The 22,570-nt window shown below is 27.6% G+C and overlaps 1 protein-coding gene across 1 annotated transcript in view; it reads right to left on the reverse strand.

Annotated features, from left to right (window-relative positions):
• The window catches only part of LOC100202899 (E3 ubiquitin-protein ligase arih1), a 52,034-nt gene that overhangs the window by 11,343 nt on the left and 18,121 nt on the right, over positions 1-22,570 (reverse strand). The window contains exons 6-7 of the mRNA XM_065816198.1: positions 7,133-7,199; positions 6,945-7,051 (exon numbers count right to left, since the gene is read on the reverse strand). Coding sequence (XP_065672270.1) covers positions 6,945-7,051; positions 7,133-7,199 — 174 coding nt within the window. The remainder of the gene's footprint in view (positions 1-6,944; positions 7,052-7,132; positions 7,200-22,570) is intronic.

Below are 22,570 nucleotides of genomic sequence, written 5' to 3' on the forward strand. Positions count from 1 at the left end.
TTTTGCATTTCTTGATATTTTTTCATAATTAATATAAATTTTTTAAATATAAATTCATGTCTAAATCATGTATTTTTTATTGTTAAAAAATTATTAGAAATCTAATTAAAAATTCAAAACTATTATAATTTTAATAACTGATTTTCACGACAACTGTTGTCATCTGCTCTCCATTTTGTTTTCAAAACTGAATGCTGTTAATTTATTAGTCATACCGTATCATACAAGTCATACTGTATCATACCATAATTTATCAGTCATATCAGTTCTTTGGCACTGTCTATTTCATTTACATTTGATTTAAGATAAATGATACTTAATAAAAAACCTATACTATATACAAAAACAAATTTAGAAAAATTCTATTATGAATATTTATTTTTAAAATAACAATGCGTTACAAACAATAAATTAAATAAAATTTAATTGATACTTTACAAAATTAAAAAATATTTTAAAGATTTAATTTTCTATTCACATTGCATTTGTATAGTAATTTTCTATTTGCATTTCATTTGCGCATTTCAAATTGCATTTCCATGTGTGCTCATGAAAATAGTTAACATTTCATTCTAGAAATTGTAAGTTTAATTTTAATATCAATAACATGTCTTTAGTGTTGTTAAAAACTAATGACAACCATTGCTATATAAGTACAGTTGCAAAATGGGAAAAAGAATTTAATTGTAAGTTTAGTATGATGCGAATGACATTAACGTTGTGAGATTGTGATGTTCTCTATGCAAACAATATAAAGCTCATATTAAAAAAATTTAAACACTTTCTATTGCTTTGATTTGACCTGGAACTCCATTCATTAAAAAGACAGTGTAAGAACTCACTGCATTAGTGTTCAAGATAAAGAGGCACATATATTTTCAATGATAAAAGTGATTAAAAAATGTGGCAAAAAACACCATTATTGGAAAGGGTCTATAAAAAACGAGTGAAAAAGATCGCAACTTACTCTAAAGGAAATTCAACGGTTATAACTAGGCCAAAAAGGAACGCCCATTTACTCATTTCCCTGATTTATTAGAACTGTTGAAAAAAAATAGTGTTTAAAATCTTGGTAATAGTAGTAGATGATGTTATGTATGATATTAGAGAAGATTGCACTCAAGCAGTGGTTGACCTTCCCTTCAGAAAAAGTTTAATCCTCAATTTGCTTTTGTGCATAGTCCTTATAATGGCACAACTAACGCTTTTTGCTAATGGTAGTTATTTGGACCTTAAACAAACTCTTAACTTCAGGTGGGTGTGTTTGATGTATTAGTATTGACTTTAAAAAAGCATTTGACAAAATCTCTCATCTAGCTGTCCTCCTTGCAGCTAAATGATTTTAAATTACTGGACACTGGTTTAAGACGGATTAAATGGTATTTATTTTACCGCTCTTAAAAGGTCTTTGTTTCCAGTGTCTCTCCGACTTAAGTTAATTGAACTAATACCACTAGTGGAGTTCCACAAGGTTCTGTACTCTGACCATTTCTCTTTGTCATGGTAGGCAACAGTATGTTGGTCCTTGACCAATCCAGAAGTCTCTTAAACTTGCATGCCGATGACACTTCGCTATTACATCATGTCGGATGCAATGACTCAGATAATTCTCAGGAAGAAGTTAATAATCTGCTAAGTTGGTCATTAATTGCTAAAATGCATGCCAACAACGCAAAAACTCAATTGATTGATTTATCCTTAGAAGGTTCCAAGGGTTTGCAGGCAGTAGGTTAGAAAACCAACCCTAAATCAACACTCATTACAAAAACATCCATCAGAAATGTTGCACTAGAATGTCTACTATTGATTGCCTGGCATCTTTTGGCATCCCTCCTGAGTTAATATCAAAAACTTATCTCGCCTTAGGCTTTTCGCATATGGCTTACGCTTGGTCTGTGTTTTGCGATATTTCTAGTTCTCAATTTATGAAACTTTCAACCATAGAGAAACGTGCAGCAATCATATGTAGCAAGCAACCATGTTCAAATCAACCTTCAATACATCTTGAAGGCATCTGCCTCAGATTAATCAAAAAAGTTGCTAAATCAAACGATCATCCTCTTCAACCATTATTTTTAGTCAGACCTTAGCCTGAAATCTTAGGAATTTGCATAAGCTGCAACTTCTGCACCCAAAATCATATTGACTAATAAAATCTTGCATTTGTAAATTTATGAAAATTTCATAAATTTACAAATGCAAAATATTATTCTGTATTAAGTGATGGCAGTTGCGATAGTGCTACAATTGAACAAGAGTTCAATTGATGAGTTATATTTGTGTGAGGGTTAAGCTTTTGTCAGTTGAAAACCCTAGAAGTTGGTATACCTGATATGTCCAAAAACTGTTAGGGCTAAACATGGATGGAACAAGTGTAAATCTTGGTGGTCACTCAGGTTTAGGATCTTCATTAAACTAAGACTCTATGGCTTCAAGTAATCCATTGTTTCAATCATTGTCATGAGCTTGCTTTGAAAGATGTTTTTGAAAAAATTGTGAAACCTTGTTAAATTAAAACTTATATCAAAAGCTTCAGACTCATCAGTTTCCAACCCTGTGAAATCTTACAGAACTATAAATGGAATGCATTGATAATATGTATGTGTGTATATATGCCTGTATGTATGTATGTAATCTTGCTTTAGAAAACGATGATGCATTTACTTCGCATATAGTCTCTCAGCTAAACAAGTTCTCAGCCTTCATTTAATTAAACAATGGCAAAACTTCGAATAATCTTGAGTAATTCTGTGTACAAAATACGTAAAGAGGAGACTATTTTAATGAATTACAAAAAATTAATTGGCAACTTAACTGAAAAGGTTGGTAACTTTATTTATTAAAACATTATATTACGCAATTTTAATAAATCCAATTCGCCATAGTGATACTATTACTAGTATTACAACTTGTATGACAGGTTACATTTTAAAGATAACGTTTTCTCCTTCATTTCAAAATTTAACTGTTCTGTTTGAAAAATCGTTTTGGCCCATTAACATGATGGTACATCATGATAGTACATTTGGAGATAAACACACAGCGGAAATAGATACATTTTAACAACCTTTTGAAAAATGGAGGATGCAATACCAACAAAATTAGTTTTGAGTTGGAAAAATATAACCCTAAAGAGTTATATATTTGCAATGTTAAAAAATTCGGTAAGTGAATATAATTTAAATATTTGGAAAAAAATATGTTTGACAAATAAAATTATTCCATAATGTCAAAATGTATTAGACGTCTTCGAGTTGCTTTCTGCTTCGTCGATTTACAAATGCTCAAGTTGAACATATGTTTTCGCAAGTTAATCAAGTAAAATTACATGATTGGTTATAATGTCTTTTACGAATAGAAGAAGAAGGATGTAGTTAGTAAACAACCGGGGTTGATATTTGACCGGGGCCGGGTTTGATAAAATATAGCCACGGCCGGGTTTGTGACCGGGTCTGCATAAACATTTATACATTCTAAAGTACATTTTATTTTTTCAAATTTATGTTTGATTTTGTATATATATGCATTTATAAACATCATTATCATCATGATCATCATTCAGTGGTGTACACTTGTTTTTAGATGTTTCAGTTTTGACACTTACAGGCATTTTGCAAACTTTAAACTTTTGCATGTTTATGCTTATATCAAAAAAGAATGTTTTGCAAAGAATTGGGGTGATTGCAGCTTGGGAACAAAAAAACCCTAATTTTTGGGCCCACCCAGCCCTTAATGTGGGAGCAACGAGTTTATAAAATATTTTCTTTACTATTTTTATCTAAATTTATATTCATCAACAAGTTTCAAATTTCATGCAATAATCTCTTATTTTTCAAAAACTATAACCGTATAAAGTTTAACCCCCCTCAATTTGAGGGGGCTGTAAACATTGCAGGGTCATAAAAACTGAACACTAAGAGATTGTTGCATGAAACTTGAAATTTGTCGATAAATATGAATTTAAATAAAAATAGTTAAGAAAATATTTTATAAACTCGTTGCTCCCCCGATAAGGGCTGGGTGGGCCCATAAATTAGCGTTATTTTGTTCCCAAGTTTCAATTGCCCCAAACTTTTTTCTTTGCAAAAAGTTCTTTTTTAATACAAGCATAAACATACAAAAGTTTGGAGTTTGCGCAATGCCTGCAGGTGTCAAAACTTAAACATTTAAAAATCCAGTGTACACCACTGATCATTGCCATCATCATTATCATCATCATCATTATTGTCATCATCATGATCATCATGATCATTATCATGATCATCATCATAAGCAGCAGCAGCCTTTAGGTTTTCTTTTTTGTGCTGTTTCTCTAATCATGGTCAATGCTCAAAAGAGCTATTATCTCTATTATAATAAACCAAAACTCATTCTTGCTTGGCTTCTTATTCAACAAGTTGCATCCTTTTACTGTATCTGTCCCTATTTATTGCATATACATTTATTGCATATGGCATAAATATATGCCAGAATTTAATAAATAGTAAATTTAAGTATAAAATTATAATATACAAAGAGTTATAAGTTTATTTCTAGTCCCAGCTACCAACCATTGCTAAATCTTATAATTTTGCCAGGGCTAGATTTAATTTAAATAAATCTGAACCGAATCCTGCTCTAGATGCTTGGTATAACAATAAAATAAGAAGACTTAATGCTTCACCTCATTGCTATCCAGATAAAAAAAAGGAAATTATCACAAAAGATAAAAAAAGGAAATTTGCTGGAAAAAAACTTCCTATTAATCTATCTGTATTGACAATATTTTTTAGAAAATATTTTTGACAATATTTTTTAGATTTAGAAAGCTTTGTAACTCCTACATATATTTCATAACCGGAGCAGAAATACATTGATAAAACCATGCATCTCAAATGTAACCTCTTCATTCAACCCATAAATATATATATATATATATATATATATATATATATATATATATATATATATATATATATATATATATATATATATATATATATATATATATATTAAGTTAAAATGTTTATAATTATTTAATTTGACGCTATATCTAGCGCTGAATATATTTTTTTATTACTTTTATTATTAACTAATTGATTAATTAAAAACATTTAAACGTTTAAAGTTACAGATTTTCCTAATATATAACTTTCTGGACCATTAGTTTAGAAATGTTAAACTGCTTATAAAAGTATGTTCCTGAAGTTTTTAATATTACTTAAATATGTATTCTATTTTCTAGTTCAATTAAAATTTGGGATTACTTATTTAAATCATTTTTTATTTCAACCCTCGGAATTAGGAAAATCTTTTAGAGGTCAGCAAAAAGTTTGATATAAAGGTCTTACCATAAAACATCAAAACGAGGTCAGCAATTTTTTGCCGACCTCAAACACTTTTAGGTCAGCAGTTAGGTTTTAAGTTATAAAAGTAATAACACATAAGCAATAATAAAATAATAAAAGTAATAATAATAGTTATAGAGTTATAGTTATTATGAATGTAAGTTATAAAAGTAATAACACTATTATAGTGTTATTACTTTTATAACACAGTTAATTAATGTTATTGCTTTTGTAATCGTAAGTTTCTGGGTTTTTTTTGTTGCTTTGTTTTCTTTTTTAAAATAATTTTTTCGCTAATTAATTTAAGTTAATACGCCCATTGAAACAAAGTTCATGGTTTTGCATAAACTAAAACTTTAAAGACCAGATATTTTTCCTGATATCGCATTTTGTGATCGCTTAATTCAACCCTTGTTTTGCTACTTTTCCATTGTTTATTAAGTTTTTTCATTTTCAGTGTATAGTTGTGTTTTCTGTTATGTTCATTTTTTGTGATGTTTTTATGCTGAATACTGTTTATATCAGAAATAATTGATTCTAAATTAAAAAATTTTAAATAGTTACACTACTTATGATTTTCAATTTAGAATCATATTCATTTCTGATATAAACAAAATTCAGATTTAGAAATTTGAATACTGTTTATATCAGAAACTTGTTTAAGATGTACTCAAATATTTTGGGAGATCAAAGTCTGCCGATGAGTAAAAATATTTAAGTATTTGTTTTTTATTACAGATTCTGTAAAAAATTTAAGAAAACTAATTGGTAGCTTACAGTTATTTTTTGACATTGTTGCATTATTTCTAATTCTTTTTTTGTATGTCTCAGTATAGTTTTTATTTCCATAAAACATTTTTTTACCCAAATTAAAAATAATGCAAGCTCTGGTATGTTCCCTGTTTTTACTCTGAGTGTTAATTACAAGTTACTTTATTATTGATATCTTGTTAAAATTTTCTTTTAGTTGTTAAGTTATGGCAAGTTTCCTTTATATTGTCAATTATAATTTTTATTTTATTTTCATGAGTCTTTGTTTACAAATAAAAAACTCTAAAAATTTCCTATCAATCTTTGTATGGAATACTTAGTGTCATCTTTTTATCCACCTTTGTAGGGAATAATGTTGTCATACTTAGATGAGGTTTTGTAACTAGTTCTTTTCTCTAGACAAGATGTAAAAATTTAAAGCCAGCATAGATAGACCTGCTCTAGAAGCCAAGATCAAGTCTATTATACAAATTCTATTCACTGCAAAATTCATCATTACTTCTTTAGACTACCAAAACACAAGTTTGAGTTCTTCATTTAATAAAACCTAATCTTTGTACTGTTCCTCTAAAATAAAATTTTTATTTAGTGATTTTCTACAAACATTTCATGCTTTTAAGCTCTCTCAGCTTTCCTAATTTAAAATTTTACAGCTTTTTAAGCCTTCTGTTTACTGTGTTTAGGTCTTTTATTTTCTTGCTCTATAACTATTATCATTACTTTCTAGTAATTACAAAATTAAATAGCAGAAGCTTGCAACCTTGTTGAAAGTTGTTTTAAAAAAGAATACTTAAGAAGCAACTTAAAATATTAAAAATTAAAAAAATATATAAAACTAAAACTCACCAAAATGTATAACCACATAAACATGTGACAGGTTTTGCATCATTATATAATGCTTTTATAGCATTTGTACAGTCTGGTGCAGGACACCATTTCATAAGTCGATTACTCTGTTATTATAAATATACAAATTATAACTTTGAGATTTAAAAAAATAAGAAAGTAAGAAATAAAAAAAACAACTAATATACCTGTACAAAACTGTCACCAATTAATTTATGATACTTAGATCTAATAGTAGGGTCTAGCAACACCTTTCTGAAATACATTAAAAAAAATTAAACTAAAAATTCAATAAAAGCTATAACTATAATATATATATTTCAAACAAAATGTTAAAAATAATTTAAATACAAAAAAAAAAAACACAAAAAAAAAATGAAAAAATCCCTATGTTAAAGGGATCCCAAACCTCTGAGACATGTTCATATTAAAGAGACGTGTTCATATTAAAGAGAATGATAAAAAAAAGCTTGGCCTAAACTTTTTTAATTAAAACAAAAGAATAAATGCATAACAAGAAAAACTAACTTTTTTATTTTAATCAAAGCTTGCCTTCTCTGTTTTGTTTTAGGCCAAATAGTCTTCATAAAATACGCTGCAATCTACAGAGTTGATAGTTTATTCAAGCATGTTTTATTCCTATGAGTTTTAGTACATGATGTCATTGTTTGGGTAGATAATCGATCTTGTAAACAAACAAAAAAATTAATGACATCATGCAGTAAAACTCATAGGAATAAAACCCACTATCTTTAATATGAACACAACATGTCTCGGAGGTTTGGGATCCTTTTAAATGCAAAAATTTCATTACAAATATTTTCCTTATCTTTATAACCGTATGCTATAAAGCAAAACTAGTAAGCGATTGCTGATCTTTATAGCGTGTGTGTGTGTGTGTGTGTGTGTGTGTGTGTGTGTGTGTGTGTGTGTGTGTGTGTGTGTGTGTGTGTGTGTGGTGTACAGTCGCGGATGGCTGAATGCAAATGCCAGACAAATCTTTGGAAGGACTACCCTAAACTTTTTTTTGCATCAAAATAAAACTCTTTTTTTTTTCTTTGATGAATAATAAGAACAATTTAATTTTAGTAGCAATTTAAAACATTTAACAAAAGTATTTGGAATAATCATTTATGAAATATGTTTTCATAAAATGTTGATTCTGTAGTTAAACAAAGGTTCAGTTCCAATATCATCAAAAATCTTTTCAGATACCTCCTCAAACTCATTATCATCAAAATAATTGACCTAATAGGGTATTCTGCACACTATGTTAAGCTAAATTTGCTCTTATATTTCTGTTTTGTCGTCATTTTTAAAAATTTGAACTTGATTTATAATATAAACAAACCTATGTTTAAAGCGAAAAAAAAAAAAAAAAATGATGGTGCTGATTTTATGATCTGTCTTGTGCACTTAATATTCATTAGTTCTTAATGTAATGACAACCATTTTTAGGAAATATATTGTTATTGTTTTAAGCTAAAACATTGAGAGTAAATTAAAAAAAAAATTCTTCTAAAAATTTTCCAAAAGAATTTTTTTTTAAATCGTGAAAATTTTGGATTTTTGGATGCAATTTTTCAAGTTGCCTGTCAATCATTATCTTGCTCTATAAACTTCATCTTTTTTCTTCCAGCAACTTCCAACTCTAATAGTAGTTGCTTGCAGCCTTGTTGGAAGCTAAGATGTTAATATATATATATATATATATATATATATATATATATATATATATATATATATATATATATATATATATATATATATAGACAGATATATATATATATATATACATATATATATATACACATATATATAAAATACTATTTTTCGAGTTTACCTCAAAAAAGGAAAATGTCCACAGACAGATTAATGCTATGTTTTTATATAATATATATAATATTGTCTAAATTATTTATTAATTTATATTATTTAAATATAAATATAGAAAATAAAAATTAATAAAAGATGATTTGTATCATACATTTCTTAATTTTCAAAGTGATATTTCACTTTGAAAACGGCTCATATAGTCAGAACCATTATCAAAATAAAATAATTGTTAATAAACAGTTATTAATATTATTAACATTATATATTATTAACGTTAAAAATATTATTAAATAATAAATATTATAAATATTATTATTAACATTAAAAAAAAACAGTTATAAATAATATTATTAACATTAAAAAAATGATGTCATTAGGTAACATGTTCAAAATTTCTTAATTTTACAATAAAAAAATTTAAAAGATTTTAAGCTTAAATGAAATTGATTTTCTTATTAGGATTATTGCAATAAATGGACAGTCGCATAAACAATATTTGGGTATTACTAAAAAATATAAATATACCCACAAATCATTTTTATTTCAAAAGATTGACACCAAAAATCTAGTTTTTTACCTTGGATACTTAAATTGAGCCTTATACTTAGACAAGAATTTTGTAAAGTTGGCATTTAAATGGTCTTCTGTTTTGGTAATTCCTTATTTAATATACTATGCCAAATAAATCAGAACTACCTCCAATTAGCCACCTGGAAGTGCACCAACTTGATTTCCATAAAAATTTAAGAACATAAAAAAAATGTTATTAAAGCCTGGGTTGCATCTGCAGCATAAGAACATACAAAAAATTTTGATGGAAATATAAACAGAAAATTCTAAAATGCTTTTCATCGTTTCAAACAACTACACTAGGAAAAATTTTGATGCCATTGAAATACAATGTTTGCAATACTCAAAATCTAGTCCAAAAATTTTATATAGTGACAATGGTAATTTCATGATGACTCCCCATTGGAAAATATTCCTGTAAAGATTAAAAGACTTGAACATATTTTGAGCATAAAAGTTATTATATATATCAAAGATGCTTAATTTAATCAATTCTTATTTATTCAAAACAATTTTGTCGCATTTGCAAAGTGGGCCAAATTAATGATAACTAATATGCAATGACCTAATGATTGTAAATTGTTATTTGTTGATACTAAATAGTGAATTTTTCTTAATTTGTCCAACGCCAAAGTCCACTATTCTCAGGCTATGAAATCTCACTATTCAAAGTCCACTATTCTCAGGCTATGAAATCTCACTATTCAAAGTCCACTATTCTCAGGCTATGAAATCTCACTATTCAAAGTCCACTATTCTCAGGCAAATCTCGTAAGAAATTAAAATAAAAGGAACTAAAAATAAATTAATAGTTAATTTGAAATTTTTTCTTTAAAACTTTAAAAAAAAAATCATATTAAGTGTTTAATAATAAGTTAATAAAAATATCATATTATTGACATATTGTTAAACGCACAATAAAAAATGAAAACTATAATAAACATAATAATTTTATATATTCGATTAGATATTATATTTCAGCAAAACTCAAAAATTCTTTTCAAAACTTTTAAAAGTGTTTTAATATGCAAACAAACATAACTTTACTTTAAGGAAAATAAGGAAATTAAAAAACATAACTTTACTTCAAGGAAAATAAGGAAATTAAAAAACATAACTTTACTTTAAGGAAAATAAGGAAATTAAAAAACATAACTTTACTTTAAGGAAAATAAGGAAATTAAAAAACATAACTTTACTTTAAGGAAAATAAGGAAATTAAAAAACATAACTTTACTTTAAGGAAAATAAGGAAATTAAAAAAAAGACACGCTAAAGAAGAAAGCAATCACAATGTTTAAGGTTTCTTTTAAAGTAATTGCAAATGCATTCATTTTAAGTAAAATTTTTCATTCTCTTGTTAAAGCATGCAAAAAACCGTGCTAAAACATAATTACTTTCTACTCGATAGCATACTTAATATTTTTATTTAAAAAAAATAACAACTTAAAAGTAACGCTATTCAAGAAAGTAATCATGTTTTAGCATGGTTTCTTTCAAAGTAAAATGCATTTTAAATTTTAGCAACTGTTTTTATTTAAAAAAAAGTTTTTTATAATAAATAAAAAACTATCAACTTAGGCGAACGCCTAAAATTTTTAAAAACAAACGTATTACTTCAGCATATTTCAGCGTATTATTTTTGCATAAGCAAAAGTAAAGAAACATGATGCTTGTTTTTTGTTTTTTTTTAAAACAAACATTTGCGCGTTTGTAGACTTTTCGCGTCCACATCCTGATAATTTATATATCTAAAATATATAATTATCCAAATACCACATTAATAGTTAGTTAATATTGGCCCACCTAAAGGTTGAACATATAAATACTTGGAAATCAGAAACACTTTCTTCACATCAATATTTTTGATTTTAGTATACATTTGTCTGAGTTTTTCCACTCTTCACATTTTAGACCTTCGAGAGATATTATTCCAGTTTGCTCCCTTTGTGTGTCTTCTGAAATCTAGTCATCATCTTAACCTATCTTTCTTAAATGAAAAAGCCACTGCAAGCTTCAAGTTGTCCAATTAAAGCAACTAAATTCAAGGTTGGCTGCCTGTTCTTAGCGATCAAAAAATGATGACTGTTTGTCAAGATTGAAATATATTGTTGTGTCATCAGCAAGTTAATGATTTTATATGAATTTATATATCTCTATATTGATATTGTTACGACTATTAAATAATTTAACTGTTGACTAAATCAACTAATATATTTTCTAAAGTCAATAAAAATTGACTTTTTAAAAAGTCTACTAAGTTGAAGTACGGTAAATTTTTTTTTTTAAATAAATTGTCATAAAAATAATAAAGCAATTTATTTTCGCTTTCTATTTTTTAACACTATATCATTTAAATGTTAATGGAGCAAAACAATATGAGAGAACAGCTGCTCTGACAATTTATTCCCAGACCCCAATATTTAGTGACTGCCTTAAATACTTGCTATATATCAAAGTCTTTATAATCATATTTACAATGTGATTATAAAGAAAATATTTTGATTTTGGAGTTTCACAACTTAATTTTGTCCAAGGGCCAGCCCTGTATGAAAGTATTTATCAAAATCAAAAGCATCAAATAAACAAAAGAAGAAAAAATAAATGATATACATAACTGATTGTTTAATTAGATATAATTGTTTTCCTTTTATTTTAATGCAGTTATTAAGGTGCTCCCAGAAGTCCCTATTTAATGCTAATAATTACTATAAATTACTAAAACTTTATAACTGCTACTTATTTAGCTACTATGAATTAGCTAAAACTTTATAAGAGTAAACAAAAAATAAGTAATAGTTGTAAAGATGTCATACTTCCTAAAACAGCCATTCACTATGTACGCTGCCACCGGCAAACAATAAATTTTTTTAGCAAGTTCTGTTAGGATTTTCGCATTTGCTGAGAAACACTTATAAGGTTTGCTGTCCAATTTAAGCAAACAGTTTCGTGTAAAAACTAATACCATTTGCAATTGGAATTATTCTTTCTCACATCTTCATATGTGTACAATTAGATAAAAATTAGATTAAAAAAAAAAGATAATTTTTTTTTGTAGACATTAGTAGATTTTGTAGTTTTGATTATTTTTATTTACATTTTTCTTACGAAGTAGAGCTGAATCATCACCGGTACAACTAGTCACCGGTGATGGTTCACCAGTGTCGAGCAGCCTTTCACTGAGAAGGATTTATTGCATCATTTTATATTAAAGTTAAACAATAATTTAAGCTCAGGTTGTAGCGAAGATCTATCCATACCAACTTCTGAAATTATCTCAACTTCTGAAACTCAAAAATGCAAATACCTGAGCTGGTTATTTTTGAAATTTTTTTGGGTGTTTGAAGAGTATGATATATTTATACATAATTATAGTTAACAGTAAACAAATATGTGCTGTTACACAGCCAAGTCATAAATTAACAAAAACACCCGCAGCATAGAGTTTTTTGCCAGAATACCCATAACATATTGTGGGTATTCTGGTTAAGAGAAATCAATCATTTAAGTTTTCTTCCAATTTGAAACTTTTATAATCTTATTAAAATGCATTTTGGTGTTGACATTTAAATACACCATAATGTTAAGTGTTTATTTAAGAAAATATTATAGCTTTTTTTTATTTATTTAAGCTTTTAGCCTAAATAAAACACCCGTTTTATGAGTTAACCTTAAATGTAATTTTATAACCAGAGAAAAGCTTCTGTCTGGTTATAAAAAAATACATTTAAATATCTTTAAAGATGTTTCATTTGACTTGTATTTTGCCAGTTTGTAGAGTGTTGTAAACTTTCCACTACTGCATCAATAAGTCAAAACTTCCAATTTTTGACTTAACATCTTTTGCCAGTATACCCATGATATACACTTCAATGAACCAGGTCGCAACCCTCAAAATAGGAAAGTGTCACTTCATCAGCTGAATATTTGGTGCTTCGGCCAAGCATCTAGCCGAATATTCGGTATTCAGCAAAACCACTATCCGTGACATCTCTAGTTATAATAGTACATATATTTGTTTTTAAACAAGCAAACAAAAATAAAAAATTGGAATTTATTAAATCGAATGAAAAGATAAAAGGATTTTAAGAATTTCATTCAACTAAATCGACTTTTATTCAATTAGTAGGAAGTCTATATTCGATTAAATCTACTATTCAATTTTTCTTAGTCGACTAATTTCAACCTTGACTAGTCGACTTTAAGTCAAAGTTGATAACAACACTAATCTACCTATATATCTATATATAATGCATGCAAAAATAATTTTATAATGATTTATGGTCGTTTTAGTCAAAAAGAAGTTTTATTAAAAATAAAAATTTGCCACCATTTTTAATTAGACTTTTGTTGTGTTATTAAGATACACAATTTTTTGTTACACAATCAAATTTTTAATCAGGTTTTGTTCAAATTTTGATTTTGCAGATAAAGTGGAATTCAGGAGAAGAGTTTGCAGGGATACGAAGTCCCAAAAAGGACTCCGGATTTGAAAGACTACTTTTTTCTAATTTTTGGTATCCAGGAGCTCTAAAAATATAAAAAATATTGCTTATGTACTACATATGGGAAATAATTAGGACTTTTAGGTTAGAGGAGCAATCAATTTTTTAACCCAGAGTCCTTGCTGCCATTATACCTAAAGACTCCAGGCTTAAGAACAATAAGTTCCAAGTCATTAAATCTCATGAATTTTTCTCTTATAGCAGGTCATAAGTCAACAAACATATTTGGAGCTTCTGGGCACCAAACACCAGGAAAAAATAGAGATATAAAGTTAGAGTCCTTTAGAGACTCCACATCCCTGGCAGTTTTATTTGTTAAGTATTTGCTTATTAATAATCTTATTATTGTGGTTATTATTATTATTATGGTTATTATTATTATTATTATTATTATTATTATTATTAAAATTTAACCGTAATTGTTTCATATTAAATAATCAAAAACAAAAAAAAATGTTGCCATTTTGAATTTGACTGATTTTTCAATTATTATTAAGTTTTCAATTTTAAGAAATTAATATTTTTAAAAACACAAATAATATTTTTAACAATGATTTTAAAAGTTAAAGTTATATAAATTTAAAAGTGTTAGCTAATGTAATTAAGTAATTAAAATTTATTTAAAATATATTAAATTTGTTGATTAATGTTTAAAGAAATCATAAATATGGTATACAATGTTTTGTATATAGTAGGCGAATAGCCTACAGGCTATATAGTATCAACGTATTGGGGTATGTGTAGGTTATGTAGTATCTATGTAGTAGCTATGTCCTAGAAAAAATAAATTTAAAATATAATTTAACTAATTTAAAACCTTAAGTAATTCATGAATTAATTGCAAAGGCTATATATATATATATATATATATATATATATATATATATATATATATATATATATATATATATATATATATACATATATATATATATACATATATATATATATATACATACATATATATATATATATATATATATATATATATATATATATATATATATATATATATATATATATATATATATATATATATATATATATATATATATATATATATATATATATATATATATATATATATATATATATAGAGAGAGAGAGAGAGAGAGAGAGAGAGAGAGAGAGAGAGTAAGAGACCTTGTTATAAATAAAAAAATGCCTAAGCTCATTAGCTCTTCACGATTTTGACATCATAAAATTATCTTAATTTTTTTTCATTATTTAGGAACATTAACTTTATTAAACTACTGCAATAAAATAATTTACTGCAAAACAAGTTTATCTTACTAATTGAGAAAAACAAATTTTGTAAATGTATGTATTGAATTTTAAATAATTAAATTTACTTGTTTTATTATCATTTAACATAAATTAATTTTTATACTTTTCTCAACATTTGTATAAATGAATTAAAATGTTTATTATTTTTTCCTCATTTCTTAAAATTGCAGCTTTGCAAATAATGATTTTTTACTTTAAAAAGTTATTAATATACAAAAAAAATTACTTGTTGCAAAGAAAAAGACTTGAGTTAATACTTTAACAGCGAAAAAAAACTCAAGTTAATTAAAAAATATATTAATCTACCAGCGCTTTTTTTTTGTGACAAACGAAGATCTAAGCTTCCAAGTATCATTTATTAAAATATATACTGTTGCGCTTTAATATATACTTGCCTTAAGACAAAAGTTAAACGTACACTTTATATATATCTTGATGCAGTGTTGTAAGTTATAACATGTTTACAAGTAATTTAACTTTTTTTTTTTAAATAAAAAAGGAGGAAGAAAAACAGAGGAAAAAAAAAAACAACTAATTTTTTTAAATCTAAATAACTTTTTTAATCAAAATTCTTACTTAATTATAAGGAAATTTCTGATTTTACTTTTTTGATATTGCACAACCTGTTATTTATATAAAGCTGATGTAATTATTATAAAATATTAATTTTCTAATTATTATTTTTCGCAAAATAAAACTTATAAATATAAACAAAGATATTGCAAGTACTATATTGCTTCAACCACAAATTCAAGCAAAAAAAATAATAATAGAGTTATATCCATAAAAGAAATGGTTTTTTTTTTATTATAAAAAAATAAACTCTTTATGAGATGTTGTTTAAAGTTTGTAATAATTAGTTTTTTCATTTTTTTGATAAAATGAAAAACACTGTTATAAAACCATTATAAGAAAACAAACAAATGAAATTTAAAATATCAAAAATGGCGCTAATATAAAACAAAATTTAACGCGTACTATTTTTTAGCTAATTATTTTTTGTTTTATTTTTTACTTTTTTGTAAATTGGTTAATTATTTTTGTTATTGTTTGTTATGAGCCTAAATAATTATAATTAATAAACTACAAAAACAAGATAATAAATAAAATTTTTATTAAGTTTATTTTATAATTTCTTTTTTTATGCGCTTATAACATCTTTTTTCTTTACATTTTTGATGGAAAAGTTAGGTTAATAAAGATAAAATTTTCTTTTCTTTTTCTTAACTTATTATATTTGTAAATAGCGTGAATAACAAATGTAATTGTCATGCAAACTTTTTTACGTGATCAACATTTAAACTTCATAAGTGGTTTTTATAACATTAATTACAACTTCTTACCGCTTGTTTAAATATTAAAAAATAGTTTAAGTGAAATGGCTTACCTGCTTACATAAAATGGCTTACTGCATATGTAAATGGCGAGCCAGTTTATGCTTTAAAACGTTAAGTTTAAGGTTTTTTTTTTTTAAATATTGATCTGATTAATGCGCTTTTGTAGTTAATAAATGACGCTAATACAAAAAACTTCTTTCAAATAACTGTTGAGTCTTATCTCTTGCAAAGTTCACCAGACCTACTTGCTCTTTGGGAGACTAATTAGTGTTGATGGTTATCTTCCTCTGATTCGTAAAGACTTCAATAGTCACATGCTTGGCCTGGGCATTTACATTCGTAAGAATTCACCTGTTTGTCGTGAAACTAGGTTTGAATCCACAGACTATTCTTTCATGTGCTTTCGTTTAGCACCACTTCACTCTATTGCCTTTCTCTTTGTTCTATATCGCTCTCCTTCATCTCAAGACTGCACTCTTTTTGATGTTATTTCTGATCATATTGACCAAGCCCTCTCTCTTTATCCATCAGCTAATATAGTTGTTGTCGGTGACTTTAATGCCCACCACTCTGAATGGCTTGGCTCTAGTGTCAGTGACTCTGCAGGCATTAAAGCCCACAACTTTTGCCTTTCTCAATCCCTAACTCAAATAGTCAACTTTCCAACTCGCTTTCCTGACAACCCTAATCATTTACCTTCTCTACTCGACTTATGTCTTGTTTCTGATCCTAGTCAGTGCTCAGTTTCTCCACATTCACCCTTAGGTGCTTCTGATCACAGTTTGATCTCTTTAAAACTAATATCTCATTCTTCTTCATCACCTGAATACCCCTATTATCGAACCTCTTACAACTACAGTAAAGCTGACTGGGATTCTTTCCGTTATTTTCTTCGTGATGGCCCTTGGGTAGAAATCTTTCAACTTCCTGTCGACAAATGTGCTTCTTACATAACTTCGTGGATTCAGGCTGGCATGGAATCTTTTATTCCCTCTCGACGATTCCATGTCAAGCCTCACTCTCCTCCATGGTTTTCCTCACACTGTGCTGCTGCGATTGCCAATCGAAACCGTTACTTCCATATTTATCAGCAAAACAATTCTCCAGGAAACAGACGTCTGTTTATTACTGCTAGAAACAACTGTAAAAAGGTTTTGTCTAACGCCAAAACCCGCTATTCTCAGGTCATGAAATCTCGTATCTCATCTCAAAAATTAGGCTCTCGTGACTTCTGGAGAATCTTTAATAATATCAATAATAAGGGCAAATCTATAATTCCACCTCTCTTGTATGGTTCAGACTTTGTCACCTCACCTAAAGACAAAGCCGAACTGTTTGCTAAAAACTTTTCATCAATATCATCTCTTGATTCCACTAATTGCGTTCTACCTGATATTGCCAACAAACAGGTTGATCCATTGCTTGACATTCATATCACTCCAGCATCTGTATTTAAAGTGATCTCCTGCCTAGACTCTTCTACAGCTTGTGGCCCAGACAACATACCTGTTATTGTCTTGCAGAAGTGTTCTCCGGAGCTGTCGTCTATACTCTCAAAACTATTCGACAAGTGCTTATCAGAGTCATGTTTTCCAGCCTGCTGGAAAGCTGCATCTATTATCCCTATCTTCAAAAATTCTGGGGAGCGATCTGATTCGTCTAACTACCGTCCCATAAGTCTTCTTCCTATCATAAGCAAAGTTTTTGAATCTTTAATTAACAAATACTTAATTTCTCATCTTGAATCTAATAACTTACTTTCTGACCATCAATATGGATTTCGATCTTCTCGTTCTACAGCTGATTTGCTAACAGTAATAACTGACAGGTTTTATTGTGCATTAGATGAAGGTGGAGAGGTTAAGGCCATCGCTCTTGACATTTCAAAAGCGTTTGATAAAGTTTGGCATGCTGGTCTTCTCCATAAGCTTTCTTCTTATGGTGTATCCGGCAACATCTTTAAGATCATTGAATCCTTCCTTTCCAATCGTAGCATAAAAGTTGTCCTCGATGGACAACACTCTTCTTTTTATTCTGTAACTTCAGAGGTTCCTCAAGGTTCTATCCTTGGCCCTATACTCTTTCTAATTTACATTAACGATCTTCCAGATATTCTCACCTCTAAGGTGGCATTGTTTGCTGATAATACTACCATTTATTCTTGTCGTGATAAGAAACCAACACCCTCTGATTGCTTGGAGGGGGCATTTGAGCTTGAAAAGGATCTCACTTCTGCTACAGCATGGGGCTCACAGTGGCTGGTGAACTTTAATTCAGATAAAACTCAATTTTTTTCAGCCAATCGTTATCGCAATAATTTAGATCTTCCTATATTTATGAACGGTGATGTACTCGATGAGTCACCTACTCTTCATCTTCTAGGATTAACTCTTACTTCCAATCTTTCTTGGAAACCATATATCAAATCGGTTGCAAAATTAGCATCTACTAAGGTTGCATCTCTTTATCGAGCTCACCACTTTCTTACTCTGGATTCTATTCTCTATCTCTATAAATCTCAAATCCGGCCTTGTATGGAATACTGTAGCCATATCTGGGGCCGATCTTCTAATGATGCCCTTTCTCTTTTAGACAAAGTGCAAAAACACATTGTAAACATAGTTTGACCTGCTCTTGCAGCCAACCTCCAACCATTATCACATCGTCGTAATGTTGCTTCTCTTTCTCTTTTCTACAAATACTATAATGGGCACTGCTCTAAAGAGCTAGCGTCTCTTGTGCCATCTACTAAAATTCATTCTCGTGTTACTCGTCATTCAATTAAGTGTCATCCTTTTTCTGTGACTGTTCCTAAGTGCTCCAAAAACGCTTATACGTCTAGTTTTTTTCCTCGAAAATCAGCTCTTTGGAATTCGCTTCCTTCATCTTGCTTTCCTGATTCATATAATTTGCAATCTTTTAAATCGTCTGTCAAACGTTATCTTGCTCTACAACCTTCATCTTTTCTCTTACAGTAACTTCCAACTTTAATTAGTGGCTGCTTTGCAGCCTTGTTGGAAGTGAAGATGTTTAAAAAAAAAAAAAAAAAAAAAAAAAAAATTTAAACTTGAGTTGAAAAATGTTATGTTTGGGTTTTCTACTTTGCAATTAATTTTTATGTAGAAGAATGCCTTTATATAAAACGGATAACAACTGAATAAAAATAACACGATCAAAGTAAACGTTTCAAAATTCCATCTTATATTTATTTTAATTTAAAAACATAACTAATATTAGTGCTATAATTATAAGAAGATGTAAATTTAAAAATCATACTGATATTTGTTAAAAACAAGTTTGCTAATAAAATCTTAAAACCGAAAATATTTTTTTTTGTTTTGTTTAATTTAGTAAGAAATACTGAAAATATTTGATTTGATGTTTGATTTCATGGTAAATGAAAAAAATATATTCTAATGGAAATAAAAATAAAACAAAGTAGAAAAGCCATAATCTTTGTTTAGTTACAACTTTTATTTTGTTAAAAGTCTTCGCTGAACTAAAATATTTAATGTAGCACAAACAGCTTTTTTAAAAGAGGAGAACCTTATCTAATCGGGAAAATCAAATCTTGTTGTGCAAATTGTTTAAAAAACTCTGCGGCAAGTACATTTATTATTCAAACCAGATATTTTAACAATGGAAAAAACTATGCAGATTCATGGAGTTAATATTAACCTCTCAACCAGAAGTATAATGGCAAAACAACAAATTTTTTTTTTTAATATCTCAATAAATAAATTGTTTTGGTAATTTTAATTAACTCAAAGCTTATTTATTAATGTTTTTCTACAAAATAAACACAATTTTTATCAGCACTTGGGAATCCCTTTACCATTCAAAAATAAATTATAACTATCAACAACTTTTTTAACATTTTGGTTTTAACAAAATCTTCACCTCATACTTATCAACTAGTAAATTGACGTTCATTCTATAATCAATCTAAAAAATTAATGAAAATTAATGATAATGAAAAAACTTTTAAAAAAGCTATTTCAAAGCTAAAAAAAAACCTCTTTTCATAAATTTAAGTTTCACAAATTTGTTCTGAAGTTTGCTAAAAAAATTCTCTAAAATAATTTTGCCTACTTGATTTCGGTTTATCGGGCAATGGATTTATATACATTTATAAGCATTTAGCACTATTGTATAATAGCAGTTTTATAGCATGATGAAAAAAATTTATTGATTTGAAACTATAAATAAACTCAATAGTTGAATGTAAAACAAACATAAAAAGTAACTTAAATTAAATTTGATAAAGAGAATTTTTTTTTTAATAAAAAAAAAATTACTCAACAATCGCTACGAAAATGTTTTTTTACAAAAATTAATTATTGCTCATTATTTTCCACATAAACTATTTCAAAAGACTGTTTAAATATTCCTATTGTTAAAAGTATTGGCATAATGTAAATGGTTTAATGCGTAGGTAAAATCACCATTTTGTAGGTAAAATGCACAAAACACTCCTTAACAAGGTCTGAGATAATCACCAAGAATTTCTATGCAAGTCTTCTTTGATTTTCTTTGATAAAAATTCTCTTTTCAGTTTATGGTTTATTTATTTTTAATTTTAGTTTAAGTTTACATTTGTTTACCCAGTGCATTTTTAAATTCTCAGATTTTTCATCTCAGTGCATTTTTAAATTCTTAAAACTTGCAAAGAGCCATGGCCAAGTTGTCAAAATTTTGATACACAATCATCTTAAATGTACCTTTACAGTAGTTTTTTGTATGTCGCATAGCTCAACCTACAAAAACCTGCACCTACAAACTTGATCTACAAAATAAAACATCTAGTAAAAAGTGGAAATAATTTTTAGATGTCCTACTGAGGCAAAAATTGATTTCAACCAATTATTGGCTTTTTTTAATTCGACCGATTTATGACGTTTTCAATTTCGACCGATTTTTTTCTCAACCTATTTTAGAGACTTTTATTTTCAACCGATTTGCGATTGTTTGATTTTCAACCGATTTGAAGAGATTTTCATTTCAACCTACTAGTTAGTGTTTTTACCGTTTTTTCCTTGCGTTTTTAAGGGTTGATTTATTTTATTTTCTTCTGGTATAACGGTGTTCCAACAAGACCTAACAGTTTTTTCGTACAGCTGCGAAGGAGTGCATTTAAGGAGATATTTCATGCTGCCTTATATACCTAAACAAGGCGTCAAACCTTAGACCTCTCAATTATAAGCCAGCGCTCAACGGCTGATTAGATTGAATTCTAATTAAAATAAAATACATACCGGAAAAGATGTAGTTATAAAGTCGATCGAAAAAAAAGTAGGTCGAAAATACAGTAGGTTGAAAATTCAGTAGGTTGAAAACCCAGTAGGTTGAAATTTCAGTAGGTTGAAATTTCAGTAGGTTGAAATTTGTAGTAGGCTTAAAAATAAGTAGTTCATGTTTTAATTAGTAGTAAAAATAAAAAATAAATAAGTTGTAGTAAATAAGTAATAAAAAGTTGCAGGTTGAAAACCAAAATTGTCATATTCGATGATTTTAGAAATTTCAAAATTAGGTCCAGTCATAGGCCACCGTTTTTTGACGCTACATTATTAAACCTTTACGATTATCAACCTCAACACTCATTTTAATGCTTCACACCACTTGATTTATTTCTTTTGAGCTGAACTTAAGTTCAAGAATTTTTTGCTTTTGAGTGAATTTGTGTGAGTTGAAGTTGCTTTTTGCTAACCTAACTTTAATTCATTGAGTTTTTAACTTCTTTTTTAAATTTTATATATATTATGAATTTGAATCCATCAACTTTTAAAATCATTTTGATATTTAAATAGTAGTAGAACAAAAAAGATTATTTGAAACACTTAATTTGCTCAAAAAAATTGGTCTCAATTAGTGGTGTTTAAGTAAATTGGCTTAATTTTATTTAATGGAAAAAATGAGTTATGTTTGCATTAATTAATTAGCGTTTCAATTTTTGTTTGGAAATAAACTAAAAACCATGTTCTACTAATAAAGTAATGAATTTTATTTAGAACAATAAACTCTAGAAATAATAAACCTAACTTTAGAAAATTTAGTTAAAATTATTGAAAATTATTAGGTGGTGCTTAACATA

The sequence above is a fragment of the Hydra vulgaris genome, chromosome 13 (assembly GCF_038396675.1).
Source record: "Hydra vulgaris chromosome 13, alternate assembly HydraT2T_AEP".
Classification (NCBI taxonomy): Eukaryota; Metazoa; Cnidaria; class Hydrozoa; order Anthoathecata; family Hydridae; genus Hydra; species Hydra vulgaris.